Genomic DNA, 17,124 nt, shown 5'->3' with positions numbered 1-17,124 from the left:
CTCTGAAAGTTATTCATTGTTCCAAACAGAGTCTAATTCCGTAAGCTGTGCAAAGGGTAATCAAAATTCTAATCCGATCATCGAACCGCTACATAAAAAACTTTTAGGTACTGATGATATCATTCGACGTGGCGGATATCGATAACTAAAAATAAGAGAGAATATACCGGCCATGAAATCTGGGAGGGGCAAACGGTTGAAACGCGTGGAAACCAAGAGGAAAGGCTTTACGACGTATTCGAGGGAACACAGACGCTCGAAATCGAAGCTTTTAACGAGAAGTGCAGACTTATTTGACGGTGCAGCGACTGCGGGGCGCCCGCAGGGCCGCACACACTCTCTCCCTCTCTCTTTCTCTCTCGCCCCTATAAATAGACTCGACGCTACCACGATTGCGGCCCTACATCGTGCGGCTATTTTCGACAGGCATCGCTACTCGTTACAGTTCTCCGTACGCCCGCTCCACGACGAGTTTCTATCGTCGACGGCTCTTCAAACCCGCGAACAAAGACACAGATGCGCTGTTTACGCCGCGAGCAACAAGAATCTGCCGATCGTAGCGGCTCCTTGACGACCTGCTGCTCCTCCAGGTTGTACTTACTCTTCTGAACGCGTTCATCGTTTCTAAAATGGATATTTATTGCGATTTAGTAGATGTCTAATGGATAGTTAATCGTAGTGAAACGAAGTGTAATAGTTTTAGTGTGGTACCCGGTTGAAATCCAAAAATTTTCGTGGAAATATTCGAATCTAGTGAGCTGTTGTTTCAACCTTGTCGGTGTTCCATGGAAATTATTTAAGTGGAAAACCAGACGGTCCATTCACTGCATAATAAGCGTGCCTTAAAGGGATGTTTAACGAAAAGACGTAGACCAGAATCTTTTCTGCGCTTCCTCAGCGATGGTAATGATAACTCGATACGGAAACAGCATCGGTGCTAAGTAGAATACTCCACGGATAGACTGCCGAGGATGTTCAGTTCGCTGAGACTGACCACCATGCGCTCGCATAAGAACCGTGCTCGGCCAGGAAGCGTGGCCACGTCCGCCAGTTCCGATTCAGCTCGACCCGACGAGATCACATCCCAGTCTTACCATACGCACAGTTTCTTGCTACTAGACGATCAGGACAGTCCTGTATCCACTCCTTCCAGTGTTTCCTCTAAAGTAGCTCAGGTTAGGGTAGAACGCGAAGGAGGAAGTCTCGGAGTTACCCTTAGGGGTGGAGTTTCTAGAGCTCTGGTAGTGACTGGAGTGAAATCTGATGGACCAGCGGCAAAAGAAGGAAGAGTTAGGCCTGGGGATAGATTATTGGCTGTGGATGATACTGAATTGAGAGGTTTGACCTTGGCAGAGGCTCAAAGAGCGCTTAGAAGAAGTTCCGATGCTCCTGTGGCTTCCTTGACTATTGAGTATGACGTTGCTAACATGGAAGAGGCCAGGGCAGCTACTTCCGGTTCCCTTCTGGTGCAATTGGAACGTGGACTCTCGGGTACCTTGATCGAACAGTGCATTTCCAATTTCAACTTAAATAATTAACTTGTATACATGTAATTACATATATATGTAATTTCAGGAGAACTGGGTCTAACAGTAAGAGAAACACCAAACGGAGTCTACATTGAAAGTTTAAGACCAGCAAGTACGGCAGATCGCTGTGGCGCTTTGCAACCTGGAGACAAACTATTAGCAGTGGACGAAACCCCTGTCCAGGATGCAGTGACAGCAGCTAAACTGCTCAGAAACAACTTCGACTCTCGCATAGCTAGGCTACAGATCTTACCTAGGCCTCCTAGTGCTTCACAGAGAACCGTCAAGAGGAGGGCGCAGCCACAAGCGCAACAAACCTCCAATCAAACTCTGCAAACGAAAGAGAGCCTGACTGTGGTCCTTAGACCAGATCACAAAGGATTTGGACTTGCTTTAAAGCTCGCTGAAGATCGTCTAAATTATGTCGTCAGTCTATTAGAAGCCGGAGGTCCAGCTGAACGCAGCGGAGTCCTTTTGCCTGGAGATAAAGTTCTTGCAATTAATCGTAGAATGCTCAGAGATCTTCAGCCAGCTGAGGTAACTGGCATTTTGGAAACTTCTCAAATGGTAATTAGCATAATTACGTTGTAGTGATTCTTCGTATTTTATTTTTATTTATTAAGCGCCGACTTTATCTAAATCTTTTCGTATTCTATTGTTTTATTCTTTTCCCTCTTCTGTTTCTTTTACTTCAATCTTTAGGTTATTAGAGAACAATTCTTAAATTTAAAGTTTCCTTTTTCTCGACAGATCGAGCTAGTAACGGAGTACAAGGTCGGTGGACCAGTTGTTCCCAGCTCAGGAGTGTTCACAGTGCGAGTAGCGAGACCTATTGGCGGGCAGCCTGATGTAGGTCTCACAGTGAACGAGGATTTGATCATTACCGAGGTCCGTAAGGGATCTCTGGCTTACAGAACCGGCAGCCTAGCTCCAGGGGACAGGCTATTAGCTATAGACGGGCAAAAACTAGACCCTGGCGACCTCAGACAAGCCGCACAGCTGTTACATCGACCAGGAAACTCGGTTATCGCCCTGACCGTGAGGAAACCGGACCCTACCTCGGAAACCAGGTAACTATATGACCTACAAGTACCGACTAAGCTCTTCTTAACTCTTCAGTGCTTCCTACTCCCCTAAGGTTGTAAAGAGCAAATGGCATGGAGAAATAATGATGGAATATTGAATTTTATAGAGAGTACTGCAAGGAGTCTAGTATAGGAAGCGATTCAGTGCAACAGTATCCTTCAGGAATTCTTCGACCAGCTAGGGAGAGTCTACCCAGTGTTGACAGCGCGGTGGATTCTTGGGGAGAACTAGGAGAAAACAGTGGGACAGGTCCGGAGATTCTAAGGCTTTGGGATACAGCTTCGGTGGATAGTGGTCAACTGGATGTACACATGCCTCCTTATCCTGGGTAAGAATAGAACTTATAAAACTCTTTTTCTTGTTTTATTACATAATAGTTTTTTACTTAAAGGCATTTTTCTAAAAGTAATAATTTATTTTAATCTTTTCCCCATTCTCAGGCCACAGGAATGCAGCAACTCAGACAGGCCCCAACAGATAGTTCACGTCTCCTTACACAAGGACCCAGTATACGAGGACTTTGGCTTCTCCGTATCCGATGGTCTGTATGAACGTGGAGTTTATATAAATCGTCTTCGGCCTGGAGGACCCTGCGATGGCGTTCTAAAACCTTATGACAGAATTCTGCGAGTAAACGAGGCCAGCACAGAAGATTGCGACTGTTGCTTGGCTGTCCCGTTAATCGCTGCAGCTGGCCCACGTTTGGACCTCACCGTAGCCCGACCGGTATCTCCTCCTAACATTATAAAAACTCCGTAAAAGAGAGCAAATCGATGTGACGAAGCAGTGTAACGAGGAAAATGGTGGTGAACATATCTGGTATATTTTTATACACACCTGTATTTTATTTATAAAAATAAATGTATAGATTGCTTTCAGCTAGAACATCTCCTGCATACAATTCACGCATACCATATCTGAACACACGTTTGAAGAACGTCAACGTGACACTTATTTAACCCTCCACGAATTATTTCTAGAGTTTCTAGAGGGAGCTATAATTGCTGGAATTAATATAATAAGGCACTACGCGGTTTTAACGACTGTAATTAGAGAATCTAAATTAAATTAGCATCCAAAAAGGAGCAGTCCAATATTTAAGACCTTACTGTATTCGTTCCGCCAATTATATTTCCAAACTTCACATATTAATATGGGCGGTACATAGAAAAAATATTATTTCGGTGGTAATAGTCCATACAAGCGAAAGTCTACTGGGAGTATTATCAAGACAAATTTTCATAGAGGGTTAAAGTGCTATAACAACCTAAGGAGCTGATGATATTCAACCACAACACCTGAGCTAGCTGGAAGAAGGTATTGAATTTGAAACCTAATCGATAGTGTGTGAATATCGCCCGATATCGATCGATACAGTTGAAATCCGATTTCTATCTATTCACCATTGTTTTCGCGACAGGGGAATGTAATCGATCTTAAAGGCTAATTGACCCAGCAATTAGCTATGAACGCTAACAATTTCGCGAATTATATAGTCCCACCTTGCCAGCAAGTCTATTCGCCTGTGAGAAGCAAGATAACATAAACGTAAAATCATCTTAATCCTTTAATCTACAACATCGAGTTAGACTCGTGGTACGTCCTTCGGGCCAAACATGAAGGACACGTGCGAGAAACGTGGTACGTCCTTCAGGCCAATCATAAATAAAACGAGCATGAAACGTACGTTCTTCGGGCTACATGCGACAAACACATTTTGTTCTTGGCCACATTCGGAACTTAAGTCGTACGGCAAGGGGTTAAAATAATCCCTAAAACGAACAAAAAAGGCAATCAACTTTGAGTACTAAATGAATTACTCTTTTGTGCAGAATAATACTAATAAAATATGTACGTGTATATAAATATTTTTGTCGTCATATGAGTTTTGATCCGTGTATATTGTTTTAACTAGAATGCTATATCTTCCCTTTATACTTCCCATGTAAATATCTGAATCACTATAACTGAGATACCATATATCAACAGAAAAAACTCATATGAACTTGTCACATATAAAATGAATCGAATATAACTCAGACTAGACTGCAAGCAATTGATGCTTCTTTCCAGTCCATCCATTTACCATAAAGGAACTATTGCTGCCGTTACGGTCTTTATCATAATACTTCGGAAGCGCTGTTCGACTCTCTTTCTCTATTCTCTGATCGTACTTTGCTTTATTGTAACACAACACACCGAGTATGGCCAACATCATACCGAATATATTTAACCACGTCACTGGGTTCCCAAGCACGAACAAAGTTACCGCGATTACGAATATACGTTTACTCGCGCTGGCCACTGCATAAGTTAAAGGGGTAACGATAGACAGTACAGAAAACGCAATGATGTTTTGCAACCAGTTCAGCACACCATCTAATATTAATAGGCATATTATGTAGTAACTTAAATCAGCAGATTCTCCAGTAACTGGATTGTATATCAACCTCCACAGATCGTATAACAACCATATAGGTGAAAATAATATCAGTGCCAGGCGGCCCAAAATGAGTAGAAGCCTCAAGTGATGTATTCCTGTGTCATGTAGCACCTGAAAACAAATATATCATTAGTATCATAGATCCACAGTCATAATATGAGCGCTAAATTAGTCTAAGTACCTTTTTAGAATAAATATTCTGCAAGGAGAATGCCATGGTAGATGCTAAGGCACTCAACAAGCCAATCATATTAAAACTGAGCTCTGTAAGCGTGGCTACAGCCACACCTACCACGATTGGGACTAAGCTAAGATATACTTTCCAAGTCTGCTTTTCCTTCAGTATGATTCTTGAGAGAAATACCGTGAAGAAGGGCATTGTAGCCTTCACTGGGACAGAGCCAAACTTTAGTTAATATATGGGATTTATAAAATAAAAAATAAGCAACATATTCATAAAAACTAGTTCTAAAATGTATGCATTACAATTTTAGATAATAATTAGAAGAAGTACATGTATTTATCTAGTAGGCAGAAGTGCAAAATTAGATAAAAAAACTTATCTTTAATTTGCTTCATTAATGAATTATTTATCAACTTAAATCATGAGATAACATCTATTCCAACTATGCAAAACTTGAAGTTGTAGTTGTTAAAGATTAGACGTTTTAAAGTATTTCTTTTCAAACATTCATAAATATATGTAAACAAGCAATTGAAGCGATTAAAATCATTCAGAATTATCATCATTATCCCAATGCAAAGGTATAGATTGTGTGGCATTAGCTCGCGCGCGTTTAGGAGTAAAGGTCGGCTTGTTTTATTTTTAAAGATGGATCTGCGTGCGAAACACGTGACTGTCAAAATAATATCTCATACCAGTATGAGCGTAAGAGACGGGCACTTTCCAAATGCTGACGTGGCTGAACACGTTCGCGAGGAATTTGCCCAGGGCGAGTGGTACGATTAACCGTAGATAGTATCCCCAGGGTATATCATTGGAATATTTTCTAACACCCCATAGATTGAAGAAGGGGCCTGAATAAACGGTGATGGATGTTAACTGGACCATGGTTACTGTCAACGGGTAAGGAAATTCCGACAACAGCATCTTGCCGACGACGTTACTGCTGCTCGAGATTCCATACCAGAGCAGGCACAGGAACAATATGGTGACCACTTCGCGGCTGTTCCGCCGATCGTCCATGATTGCGCGAACGATCCTCTTATAATATTTTCTCAGTGATCACTCCATACGTTTACGCAGCCGGTTGACACAATACTCCCAACTAATCGGTATATGCGGCCGCTGCCACAGATGGAATTTAACCACAGCGTCCACAGCTGGCATTTCTCTCTCCCTCCTAATGAGTTTCCCCTCTCTCCTTGCGTAATATCACGGGAACACGTGGCGCACGCTTCGAATTGAAATGAAACATGTTCAATCAACGTGCATACAATTCACTCGAGTCGCACAACTTGCTAGAGTATTTAGGAACCTGGGTCATCTCGCAAAATAAGTTACTAATAGTATTAGTGAATTTGGAAGTTGCAAGTTGTAGCCTGTTGCATAAATGTTTTTGCGATTTAATTCCATTTCTTTGGAAACAGAAATTTGTTCTAACCAATTCTTTAGTGAGTGGGCAAAAATAAATTTTGATCAAAACACGATAAGTAATAATAACTACGCTATAATATATTCTGCATTGTTGTCTTTTACTTGTGATTCTAATAGTACAAATTAATTTCATGTATTTTCCGCTTTATATCTAAGATTCTAATAGTATATAGATCGAAAACTTTTACACGCCAATATATATCAAAGATACAATGTAAAAAAAAAAAAAAAGCATAAGTTGAGTTATACTGTTTTGTCTATAATTTTCTGACTTATACTCTCTTGACCGTCCACCAGAGAATTTTGTTTCATGTTTTCCAATCTTTTCTCATAAAGGAGTAATCTTTCTAATTGTACCATAATTTTGAGAACATCCTGTACATATAACCCTACTTATCTCTGTTATAATTATTCATAATATAATAAATGTAATACCAGAGAGAAAATAATACGCATACTTTGATTCAATGGGCAATTTACTATCTGAGAAATTAATATTCGGAAAAGCAGTTTTCTATAATATCTCAAGTTTATGAATGTAGTTCTATTCCTATCGTAAGATTTTGGTTATAGGGTTTTATTTATCTCACTTGTCTCGATTTGTTGAATGGAGTATAGTAAGGTCAATAAAATAGTAAAATTTGTTGTCAGTAATACCAGTAGTTACCTCACATAATCCCTATAGACACTATAGATAAAGGAATGTAAATGTAATTATTTTATAATACGCTCTTAAGTTATTAATAAACAAAAGTAACACAATTATTTATAAAAGCTATTAAAGGCATGCATTCAATTAGAAGCTTCGATTAACTAAATTTATTCATTATTTTACATTCCCATTATTGCACCTTTATATGAATTTAATTGCAAAACTTAAAACTACTTAAAACTTTAATTTTATCTATCTACTTTTCTCAGGAAATTTTATGCTCGGTAATTATACACATATTTTGTTTGAGGAAGAATCGCAATAATTAGAAATTATTTAAAAAAGTAGGTCAACAGATGATTTTTTCCTGGTCTTAAACTTAAACGCAGTTTTCACAAAATAGATGGCAGTAAATCTCGATAGAGGGATGTCCCGTTTTGTATAAAGCGGGCGTTAGTTGCATATTTTTAAAACCAAATACTATCGATGTTTTGAATGAAGATTGATCCTAGTGGTAGGAAATAACTTTTCCATTGCATAAACGATCGTATAGCCAAACAAGGTTAAGTAATATTTTACCATTTACGTGTATGCAGGTTATGTGTCACATAATTCGATGTGTAATACGAACAGCTTTGCAATAATTTTCTTATTTCGCCACGTGGAATTCAACAACTCCTCGAAATTCTGCTGATAGTTACATTTAAATGGATCCTCTGCTATCATCAACTTCAAAAAAATACCGTAAGGAGGCCAGTATTGATATCCCAATAATAGAATGCAAGCGGGAATTCACCTTGCCACATAAATTTCCAAGCACGATCAATTCGTCTAAATGTAGTTCAGTATTTAAAGATCACGGAACGATTACTATTACTAATACAGAAGTGCAAAGTAGTCTGAATGGAATGAAGAATAAGAAGACATTGTCTACTAATGGTATAAAGAAATTGAGGATAAAAACAAAAGATGGCAAAGATCTGGGAGAAGTTAAAGTACAAATTTTGACTCAGAAGAAATTACTAAATATCCCAAAGATTACTAAGGTCCAGCAAGGTAGAAATTACATAAAAAATAATGGTACCACTTTTTCTGTCACTTCACAAAATGCATTATTAAAACCATTAGGACCTCAGTTACATGCAGAAGCACAGAAATCTACTACAGGATCATCTTGCTACACAAAACCACATACGCAGTTTGTTGTAAAGCCTGTTTCTTCTAATGAATTATCAACATCTATTAAATATAAAGTGCCTGCAACTCAAAATAAAAGCAAGAACGTAGTTCAAAAGCATTATATCTTGGCTAAAGTGAATAAAATGGATCAAAGTAACAAATTGTTACTATTAAATGAGAATAGGCACAACTTTTTGCAAAATATTCCAGGTATCCCAGAAAAAAATACAGAAGCAGGAAAGAATAATATAGTATTAGTAAATAAACAAAAGAATGCAGAGGAATGTATTCTCAAAAATAGTGAAAAAAGTAGAAGAAATGAAAATAATGATGTTTCAAGAAAAACAAATATATCAAATAATAGAAGCTCAATAATTCAATTAGCAAAATCGAAGTTTCCAGTAGTAAGATGTGAGAAGTTGAAAATCTCTCCAACTAAAGTTAATACTAATAAAATCACTGTATCTTCTGAGAAGATAAAAAAAAGAAAACATTCTAATTTGGATGGACGGAATCATTCTGCAAAAAAGATTATTGTATCAAATAGAAATTCTAGTAGTCCAAATAGTAATGAAATTCAAAATCTTACAAGTATTTTAAAAAAGCCAGCAAATTCTATACCAAAAATACCTGATAATAATGAAAGTGATGATGATAAGGATGATGTTATGATTCTATGTGAAAAAAATACAGTTATAGGCCAATGTTATAATAATACACAAGAGAAAAATTGTACTTCAGTACTTGTAAATAACAAAAATGTTGATAAGAATACTCAAGGTATATTTAGTGAGATAGGAAATAAGCCAAAGTTTTGTAAAAATAAGAATCAGAATAAAATAAGAGCTGAAGAAACTGAAGACAATGAGGAAAATGGAAAATTATCAGAGTGTTTAAATGTAATTAAAGAAGCACTAATTAGTGTAAAAGATGATCAACTTCGAGCTAAGGCTTTGCATGCCCTTGCGGAATGTGGAATAGGTATAGCAAAGCAAGTCCCAATTATTCCACCTGAAATATTAAGAACAGTTCATGATTCTCAAATTCAAACTGATGTATTTGGACTTCTTGATAGTGAAAGTTTTGTATTAGTGAAAGAAAATATACCTACCGTAGAAAGAATAAAGCAAACAGAACGTTCCACTGTTAATCTTCCTCCTGTTATGCAAGAAGTATACACGCAAACAGAAAGGCAAATACAGTGCAAACCTAAATTTAATAATAGTATCAACGACATAGATTTGTTCCCCATGTGTATACAGAATACAATATCTGAAAAAAATTCACTGGACTTCGATAATTGTTTTAATGAACTTTTTAATAACAATACTGATGTGAACAGGGTGAAGGAAGTATTGTCAACACCTCATTCCTTATGTAAAAAAGTTGCTATACAAATAGAAAGAGACTATGATGAAATGCAGCATTATGATGATAATGGGATGTTGAATATACATCGAGCTGTGGTGAATGACCAATTACACGAACTACAAAGATTATTGTTAATTTTAGAAGCTTCAAAAACTAGTATTGATGTATTAACAGAAGATGGAAGGGTAAATCCATGTGTAATCATTAATACAATTAGTATACAAATATAATAATATAAATATAATAATATAAATATAATATTTTTTTAGACAAGTTTGGAATTAGCAATTATCAATGAAACATCTAAAGACATAGTGAAATTGTTGTTAGAAGCTGGAGCAAAACCAATTTTATCAGAACTTGTTCATGACTCTGCAGTACTTTTAGCCTGCAAACAATCATCTCCATTTTTATCATATCTTTTGAGTTATGTAACAGAACCTGAACTACTAAACAGAGAGGATTCAACAGGTAAGGCATATCCAAAAATAAAAAGTAAAAAGATCTCTAATTGTGTATGTTTTAAGGAATGGCTCCATTGCATTATTGTGCATTAAAAGGCAATTTAGATGGAATTAATGCTTTGATAGAAATGGGAGCAGAAATAAATCTGAAGGATCATCGCTCAGGAAGAACGCCATTCTTCCATGCTCTTGAAAATAATCATATGCTAGTCGCGCAAAAGTTATTAGAATGTGGCGCCATGGCGGATATAGTAAACTTTTCTGGGCAATCTGTTCTATGTTTAGTAGATGAAACAAAAAGTCTTTCATTCAAAGCATTAGTTAAACAAATAGTAATTTAATCCTACCAGAGCCGCAAATTTATTTCTAAAGTCAATAATGATAAATGTTTAACTAAATTTGACAATGAAGTGTCTTTTATGAATTAACTCCACGATTTATGTAAGTACGTATTTAAAGACTGTTACAGTAATGTTACGTTAATTGACCGGAATTTTGTTTCGTTAAGTGATCATTAACCTCCAATTCATGGAAAGAATTTCGTGAAATGGACCTATATATATATATATAATATATAATGGATATTATATATATATATATAATGGACCTATATATATATATATATATAATGGACTATATATATATATATAATATATAATGGATATTATATATATATATATAATGGACTATATATATATATATATACATATATAATATAAAATGGATATTATATATATATATAATGGACCTATATATATATATATAGGTCCATTTATATATATGTATTTATATATATAGGACCTATTATATATATATATAAATACATATATATAAATGGACCTATATATATATATATATATATATATATATAATGGACTATATATATATATATATATATATATATAGGTCCATTTATATATATGTATTTATATATATAGGACCTATTATATATATATAAATACATATATATAAATGGACCTATATATATATATAGGACCTATTATATATATATATATATATATAAATATAAATATATATATATATAAATAAATAAATAAATATATATATATGGTATAATTTTGTAAAATATTTGTCTCAATAATTGGTATAGGATCTCGATCCGTAAACAGTTAGCGAAACACTACTGTACTTGTAAAATGAATGTATATGACATACATTAACTATTTTATTAACACGTTGAATGCATTCGACTTGGCCGTGGCGCCGTGGGGAACACCAGTGTCCGACGCACTAAGATTAGTACAAATACATAATTTGAACAAATGTCAATAGTTATAAACTTTTTATTATTACCATCGTTACTACAGTGGTGTGACGAAATCAATGCAGTATAAAACATAGAAAAATAGTTTTATTTATACATAAAATATAGATCTATTATGTGCGCTTCCCACCAGTGACTGTCGAATATAGGAAAAACCTGCTTTTTCCGTGTTTTACCTTAATGAACAATAATCCTAAGGAACGTTTTGACTTGAAAAGTGTTTGATGGCAATTAAGAGCCTTGAAAGTAAAAGTAAAAGTACTAAATCTTGTGACGGTTGTTTCGGATTATTGCGGATCTGAATAAGTATGACCGAGGGATAAATTATGGTTTATGGTAGGTCCTGGGACGTAACAACATAGGACAATTATTTAGCAACTCGAAAAAACAATTTGAGATAATTGATAAGCGCAAAAAATAAGTGAATCGAGCGAAATCGCACTTCACCGCCATGAGAGTCATCGGTGACCTCAGTGAGATAAATTCATTAATGAGGGTTGTACACCGTAATATATCTCTTGTAGATAATGTTTAAATATTATATGTATTGCATAATAGAAAATTCACCGTGGCGCCACGGCCAAACTTTGTAAAATTGACGTGGCATTCAACCCGTTAAATTGTATACAAATAGTTATAAAATTTCTGATAAAAATAGAAAATTCTAGAAAATATTACATCACATTAAATATATACATCACATTTTTCGTTTTATTACGTTAATTTATACTTTTTTGTTGTTGAAAACAATAGTTTGTTTTTTATTGTTGACACATTTTGGATAAATTGAATTTTATAAGCGAAGAGAATCACTGCCAATCATTGTAAACATTTATTGAATCGTTCTTGGTATGTCAAGGGTAAGATTTAATAAATATAAACTAATTAAATATTTATTGTTACTTAGATGGAAGAAATGCAAATTAGAATAGTATATTACATGCAGTCTTAACATCAGATTAACCCATTAAACTATAACGTCGAGCTAGACTCGTGGGTATGTCTTTCGTCCCAAACATAAGAAACACGAATTAGACTCGTGGTACGTCTTTCCAACTACATGCGACAAACATCTTTTTTCTTGGCCGCATTCGAATGTGCAAGTGTATTTTCTGGAAAAATATTAAAAGGATACCCTTAAAAATCTTGTTCAATGATCAAATTAATTGCACCTTGCACAACTTCGAACGCTCAGCCAGATCATGAAATAGTTCGACATCTGACTGACCCTGCCGATGGTTACAGCACGCGCTGTTAGAACTTAAATCGTAGAGCAAGGGGTTAATGATTACTGTCTAATACTGTAAGAGCTATGCGTCTCTATATAGTATAAGTATTTGTAAGATTTAAATAAATATTGTATTTTTAAAATGCTTTCATCAACTGTGAGTAAATGAAATGAAATCTGACCAAATGTATAATCCTGATGCTAGTTTGCAACGCAGTAAGGTTGTACTGTAGCGAATTTCAAAGCTACTGTACACCGACTTCAGGCCAAAAAGTACTGCCATAACAATTTCAAAGACAATTTCGATCACATCAGGGTTATCAATCTGTGCATCTCGACAATTAATTCTAACAATTTAATAATTCTTATAACACAATAAAACTTTATTTTATCACGAAAAGCTTGACTTATTTATTTAAAACTTTAACGCTAAACTGAACTTTAAAATAGATTCCAATCAAATTTCATTATGTACTTGACATGTCTGGATACTTTAAATTCTCGTCTCTAATTATTTACAAAAAGGAGTACGTTGCTAAAAAAATAGAATAATTGAAATATATGTACATTATGATAAAATAATGGGTAATAAAGTATAAATATAACAAAGTATTACCATTGATAATTTTGATAATTCAGTTTTCTTCTTCGGTTGATAAAGTTGGGATCTTCTTTAACTTGAAATTGGTACGGTCAAAGAGAAAATTTCTTCTGGTGTTCTTCCTTGTCCTGAAATTGGCATAGAGTAGCTCTGAAGTCCGCTACAGCACTTTTACTGCAGCGCAATCTATAGGAAAATTGCTTCTAAATTTGAGTTGACGCTGAAGTAGTTCGTAGTTTATGATCATACACCTGTTACAAAATGTCTGTAACCTTGTAAGAAAAATCATCATTATTTCGTAAAGATAAAAATTATCTAATATTTATCTAACGAAGCTCTGACAGCTTTGTTTCGTTCTGATGGATCTGGAAAGCAGACGTAAAAGTCCTGATAAGAGGTTAGTTTTTTTTAAATTTCTTACTAAGTTTACAAAACGTATTGCATTTGTTACAATAAACAAGTGTTTTTTGCAGTTTCTTTTTGTAATAATCTGATTGTAATTAAAATAAAAGCAAATTGTTTCAAAAACTTCAATATGAATGTATGTTTATAATATCGTTACAGAAATGTTTATGATATTTATCATAGAAAATTAAAATTTGTTTGTTTTGTACAGTTTCGACACAGATGACGATTCTGATTATGCTATGATAAAACGAATTAAAATGGAACCAGAAGCTATATTGTCACAGGAAGATGATATAATGGCTCAGTTACAACAAGAAAGTTCTGATTTAGAAGTGGAACCAAGCTTTGCATTGGAAGGCTCTGCAAATGGAGAGGATTGCAATGAAGGTGTTCTAATGCAACATATGGATATCAGAGAGCCTCTCTCTACCTTGAGAAATTTATTAGAACAAAGACTCGGAGTAGAGTTAACAGATTATTCTTTTTGGCTCCAAGATGCACAAATGGTAATCAGTGTGATTAAGCAGTCCAATGAATTTGGTAACATATTTGTTTACACTTATATTTATTTCTTCAGCTAGAAAGCCATAAGAATTTGGTTGATCAGTGCGTGCAAGGAGAGGGATTGGTTCAAGTAAATGTTCAGATAAAAGCAACACAAAGGAGAATAAATATAGTGGATGTTTTGAAACCTGCAGAGGATTATATAGAATTAGCAGAAAGCAATGGTATATAGAGAAAATTTATAAATTACCAGTAGAAATTTCTTTAATACATATATTTTTCACTACTTAGCATCCGCACCAGTGAATGAAGATAACAAACGAAATGTTATAAGATGGATGGTTGACCCACAATACAAAAAAGAACAAGTATAATTTGTTGAAAATTAAACGTCGAATTTACTTTCAATTTATATGGTGACTATACACTTGTATATATTATACAGGAACGGTTAAAAATTCCAGCTGATCCAAAAGAATGGACACAGACACACGTTAAGCACTGGCTTCAATGGGCAGTTAGGCAATTTAATTTGGCCTCAGTGAGATTAGCAGATTGGAACATCACAGGTCAACAATTGTATAATCTCACCCTGGAAGAATTCCAAGCTAAAGTGCCTCTGGACCCAGGGGAAGTATTCTGGACTCATTTAGAATTACTTCGAAAGTGTAAATTTGTTGGTATGTATACTTACTAAAAAAAAGTGATATCTAGAATGCGGATTTTTATGTATTTATATTTAAAAGAAAATTAAATGTGCAAAATTGCGCAGAATGTATATAATGTGAAAAAATATATAAAATATCCAAAATATAATGCTTTTTATAATACTTGGTAGGTAAAACAATTTTCTACTGAAGTTTTACTATTTAAATTATATTCTCAGTATGAACAAATTATGCAAAATTTATGCAAAAATATGAAATTGCATAAAAATTTGTGATCTAATGGTATCGAATCATGATTGAATATTTAATTCATTCCGCAATTTTGCAGCTATCGTTCAGAAGGATCCACCATCGTCACCTACGGAAAATAACGTGGATAAAACCATAAAAATTCGCAACCAGAAGGCAACAAAATCGCGACCAGTAGTGAATCAACAAGCGCGAGTAGTTAGCGTTCCTTTAGAAAACATCGATTCCACACCAATTACTATAGCGACATCGAGTCGTTCTGTTAACAGTGGTCAAATACAATTATGGCAGTTCTTATTGGAGTTGTTAACTGATCGCGAGCACAGAGGTGCTATTCAATGGGTCGGGACTGAGGGGGAGTTCAAGTTAAATCAACCGGAAGCGGTAGCGCAACTTTGGGGAGCGCGTAAAAACAAACCATCAATGAATTACGAAAAATTGAGTCGTGCGTTGCGTTACTATTACGATGGAGATATGATTTCAAAGGTGCATGGGAAACGATTCGTATATAAGTTTGTATGCGATTTGAAGCAGGTTTTAGGTTATTCGGCAGCGGAGTTAAGTAGGTTGGTGGAAGAGGGCACAAGATATTTCTGATGATATACTATTTTTTTATAATCACAACAATTTTTATCATCGTACTTCGGGCGTGGTTTGTATCAATAATTGTACATATTTAGTGGAAAATAGAAGATGGAGAATAGATTATTGTTCAGACAATCTAATTGTATATCGAAATACAGAGAGATCAACACATAAATTGATGTTTATTTTTCTATTTATCTTAATTAAATACACCCTTACTTTAAAACCGCGTTCGTGATATTTAATTATCACGATTTATTTAATTATATTTATTAAGAGAAGTACTAGAAATTACAATCCGGTATGTAACTCCTATATGTAGGATACTTAATATCCGGAAATCTGAAATGCATCTAAATATTTTACCTTTAACGTGAATATATAACTGTATTTTTAGAGATAGTTCCTTCTTTTATTACAAGATATTCTGATGCTATACCGAAATTATAATGTTAAAGCATTATATATTCACAGGGGAACTCCAGTATCTTTTTAAGATGCACCATGTAATAGTGGATTATAGATCTATAGAATGTCGAGTCTCTTTAACTTCCCCGCTTACAGAGCGTCGACGTTTCCGGCCGTTTTCTATCTCTGATGACTAGGACTGACTTTTGATCGGCAAAAGGCAGCACTCATCGCCAATACCAGAGAATCTAGCCTGTGAGATATCGGTCGCGACGTCACAAGTTAGGGTCTCAGGGGACCGGCGACGCGGCAGGCTTTACAATCAGCCCGCCCGCCATTGCCCTTTTTCTCATTTCATCTTTTCTCCCTCTTTTATTCGTTATTAATCGTACATATATCCACGCATTCACGTTTTCATCATCTAAGAGGAGCCACCACCTTCTATATGGTTTTCTTTATAATCTCCTTGTCTTATAGTTATGTTACAGCTACTAGAAAATGTATATATGTAGTAACTTAGAGTAATGTCTATGGGTATTACTGCATCGCTTATGGTGATAGATCTTCTTCGTTCTTCTTTAACAAAACTATCTGCACTCAGCACACGCGCGGTTACCAACATATGCACGCTTCAATATAAAGTTCGCGATTTTCTTTTCAGTAACGATACGGCTAGTGTCTTCTTGAAGATGTCGCTGGATGATGAAATGTTGTGGCGTCGACGACCGGGAAAGTTAGCAAGTTGTACAGTGGACTTCGTATATCGCGAATTTCCATTCCCTACTATACAACCTACTACCTCACCCAGGCGTCGTCGCTGATGTGGCTGTCCTCTTCGTAATCGAT

At 35.3% G+C, this 17,124-nt stretch overlaps 4 protein-coding genes and 1 long non-coding RNA gene across 8 annotated transcripts; 3 read left to right on the top strand and 2 right to left on the bottom strand.

The window, feature by feature from the left end:
• Positions 1 to 84: 84 nt before the first annotated feature.
• Positions 85 to 3,500, top strand: LOC126925296 (glutamate receptor-interacting protein 1). The gene is made up of 5 exons (XM_050740672.1): positions 85 to 1,491; positions 1,576 to 2,096; positions 2,280 to 2,599; positions 2,722 to 2,943; positions 3,056 to 3,500. Exons 1-5 carry the CDS (start codon positions 972 to 974, stop codon positions 3,372 to 3,374), a joined length of 1,902 nt encoding a protein of 633 aa, XP_050596629.1. The 5' UTR covers positions 85 to 971; the 3' UTR covers positions 3,375 to 3,500.
• LOC126925868 (solute carrier family 35 member E1 homolog) lies at positions 3,438 to 6,509 on the bottom strand. The gene is made up of 3 exons (XM_050741854.1): positions 5,938 to 6,509; positions 5,240 to 5,448; positions 3,438 to 5,169 (listed from the first exon to the last, which is right to left on the bottom strand). The coding sequence occupies exons 1-3, from the start codon at positions 6,263 to 6,265 to the stop codon at positions 4,657 to 4,659; spliced, it is 1,050 nt and encodes a 349-aa protein (XP_050597811.1). The 5' UTR covers positions 6,266 to 6,509; the 3' UTR covers positions 3,438 to 4,656.
• Positions 6,510 to 7,586: 1,077 nt separating this feature from the next.
• Positions 7,587 to 13,255, top strand: LOC126925293 (uncharacterized). 4 transcript variants are annotated; one of them, XM_050740662.1, is made up of 4 exons: positions 7,587 to 8,384; positions 8,457 to 10,063; positions 10,148 to 10,349; positions 10,406 to 10,894. In XM_050740662.1, exons 1-4 carry the CDS (start codon positions 8,036 to 8,038, stop codon positions 10,681 to 10,683), a joined length of 2,436 nt encoding a protein of 811 aa, XP_050596619.1. In that variant the 5' UTR covers positions 7,587 to 8,035; the 3' UTR covers positions 10,684 to 10,894. The 4 variants fall into 4 exon arrangements, 3 of the variants coding, with proteins under 3 accessions (XP_050596619.1, XP_050596618.1, XP_050596617.1); XR_007713865.1 differs by adding an exon at positions 12,535 to 13,255 and having other exon boundaries at positions 7,591 to 10,063; positions 10,406 to 10,783; XM_050740660.1 differs by having other exon boundaries at positions 7,591 to 7,842; positions 7,925 to 10,063.
• Positions 13,013 to 13,602, bottom strand: LOC126925888 (uncharacterized). Its single transcript, XR_007714182.1, has 2 exons — positions 13,472 to 13,602; positions 13,013 to 13,390 (listed from the first exon to the last, which is right to left on the bottom strand). It is a non-coding gene; the product is annotated as an uncharacterized LOC126925888 (long non-coding RNA).
• On the top strand, positions 13,596 to 16,045 carry LOC126925298 (DNA-binding protein Ets97D). Its single transcript, XM_050740679.1, has 6 exons — positions 13,596 to 13,853; positions 14,073 to 14,370; positions 14,442 to 14,592; positions 14,660 to 14,736; positions 14,814 to 15,048; positions 15,365 to 16,045. The coding sequence occupies exons 1-6, from the start codon at positions 13,816 to 13,818 to the stop codon at positions 15,880 to 15,882; spliced, it is 1,317 nt and encodes a 438-aa protein (XP_050596636.1). The 5' UTR covers positions 13,596 to 13,815; the 3' UTR covers positions 15,883 to 16,045.
• Positions 16,046 to 17,124: the final 1,079 nt, after the last annotated feature.

Source organism: Bombus affinis, chromosome 16 (genome assembly GCF_024516045.1).
Source record: "Bombus affinis isolate iyBomAffi1 chromosome 16, iyBomAffi1.2, whole genome shotgun sequence".
NCBI lineage: Eukaryota > Metazoa > Arthropoda > Insecta > Hymenoptera > Apidae > Bombus > Bombus affinis.
This window is presented reverse-complemented; position numbering and strand designations above follow the sequence as displayed.

Coding starts and splice junctions, on each gene's coding strand:
- LOC126925868 (XM_050741854.1), bottom strand. CDS start 6,265: ATGGACGATCGGCGGAACAGCCGCGAAGTGGTCACCATATTGTTCCTG. Junction 5,449..5,937: donor CGTCTCTTACGCTCATACTG/GTATGAGATATT, acceptor GCTCTGTCCCAG/TGAAGGCTACAATGCCCTTC. Junction 5,170..5,239: donor AGAATATTTATTCTAAAAAG/GTACTTAGACTA, acceptor ATTTGTTTTCAG/GTGCTACATGACACAGGAAT.
- LOC126925296 (XM_050740672.1), top strand. CDS start 972: ATGTTCAGTTCGCTGAGACTGACCACCATGCGCTCGCATAAGAACCGT. Junction 1,492..1,575: donor ATTGGAACGTGGACTCTCGG/GTACCTTGATCG, acceptor ATGTAATTTCAG/GAGAACTGGGTCTAACAGTA. Junction 2,944..3,055: donor CACATGCCTCCTTATCCTGG/GTAAGAATAGAA, acceptor CCCCATTCTCAG/GCCACAGGAATGCAGCAACT.
- LOC126925298 (XM_050740679.1), top strand. CDS start 13,816: ATGGATCTGGAAAGCAGACGTAAAAGTCCTGATAAGAG. Junction 14,593..14,659: donor AGAATTAGCAGAAAGCAATG/GTATATAGAGAA, acceptor TTCACTACTTAG/CATCCGCACCAGTGAATGAA. Junction 14,737..14,813: donor CACAATACAAAAAAGAACAA/GTATAATTTGTT, acceptor TATATTATACAG/GAACGGTTAAAAATTCCAGC.
- LOC126925293 (XM_050740661.1), top strand. CDS start 8,036: ATGGATCCTCTGCTATCATCAACTTCAAAAAAATACCGTAAGGAGGCC. Junction 10,064..10,147: donor TATTAACAGAAGATGGAAGG/GTAAATCCATGT, acceptor ATATTTTTTTAG/ACAAGTTTGGAATTAGCAAT. Junction 10,350..10,405: donor AAACAGAGAGGATTCAACAG/GTAAGGCATATC, acceptor GTATGTTTTAAG/GAATGGCTCCATTGCATTAT.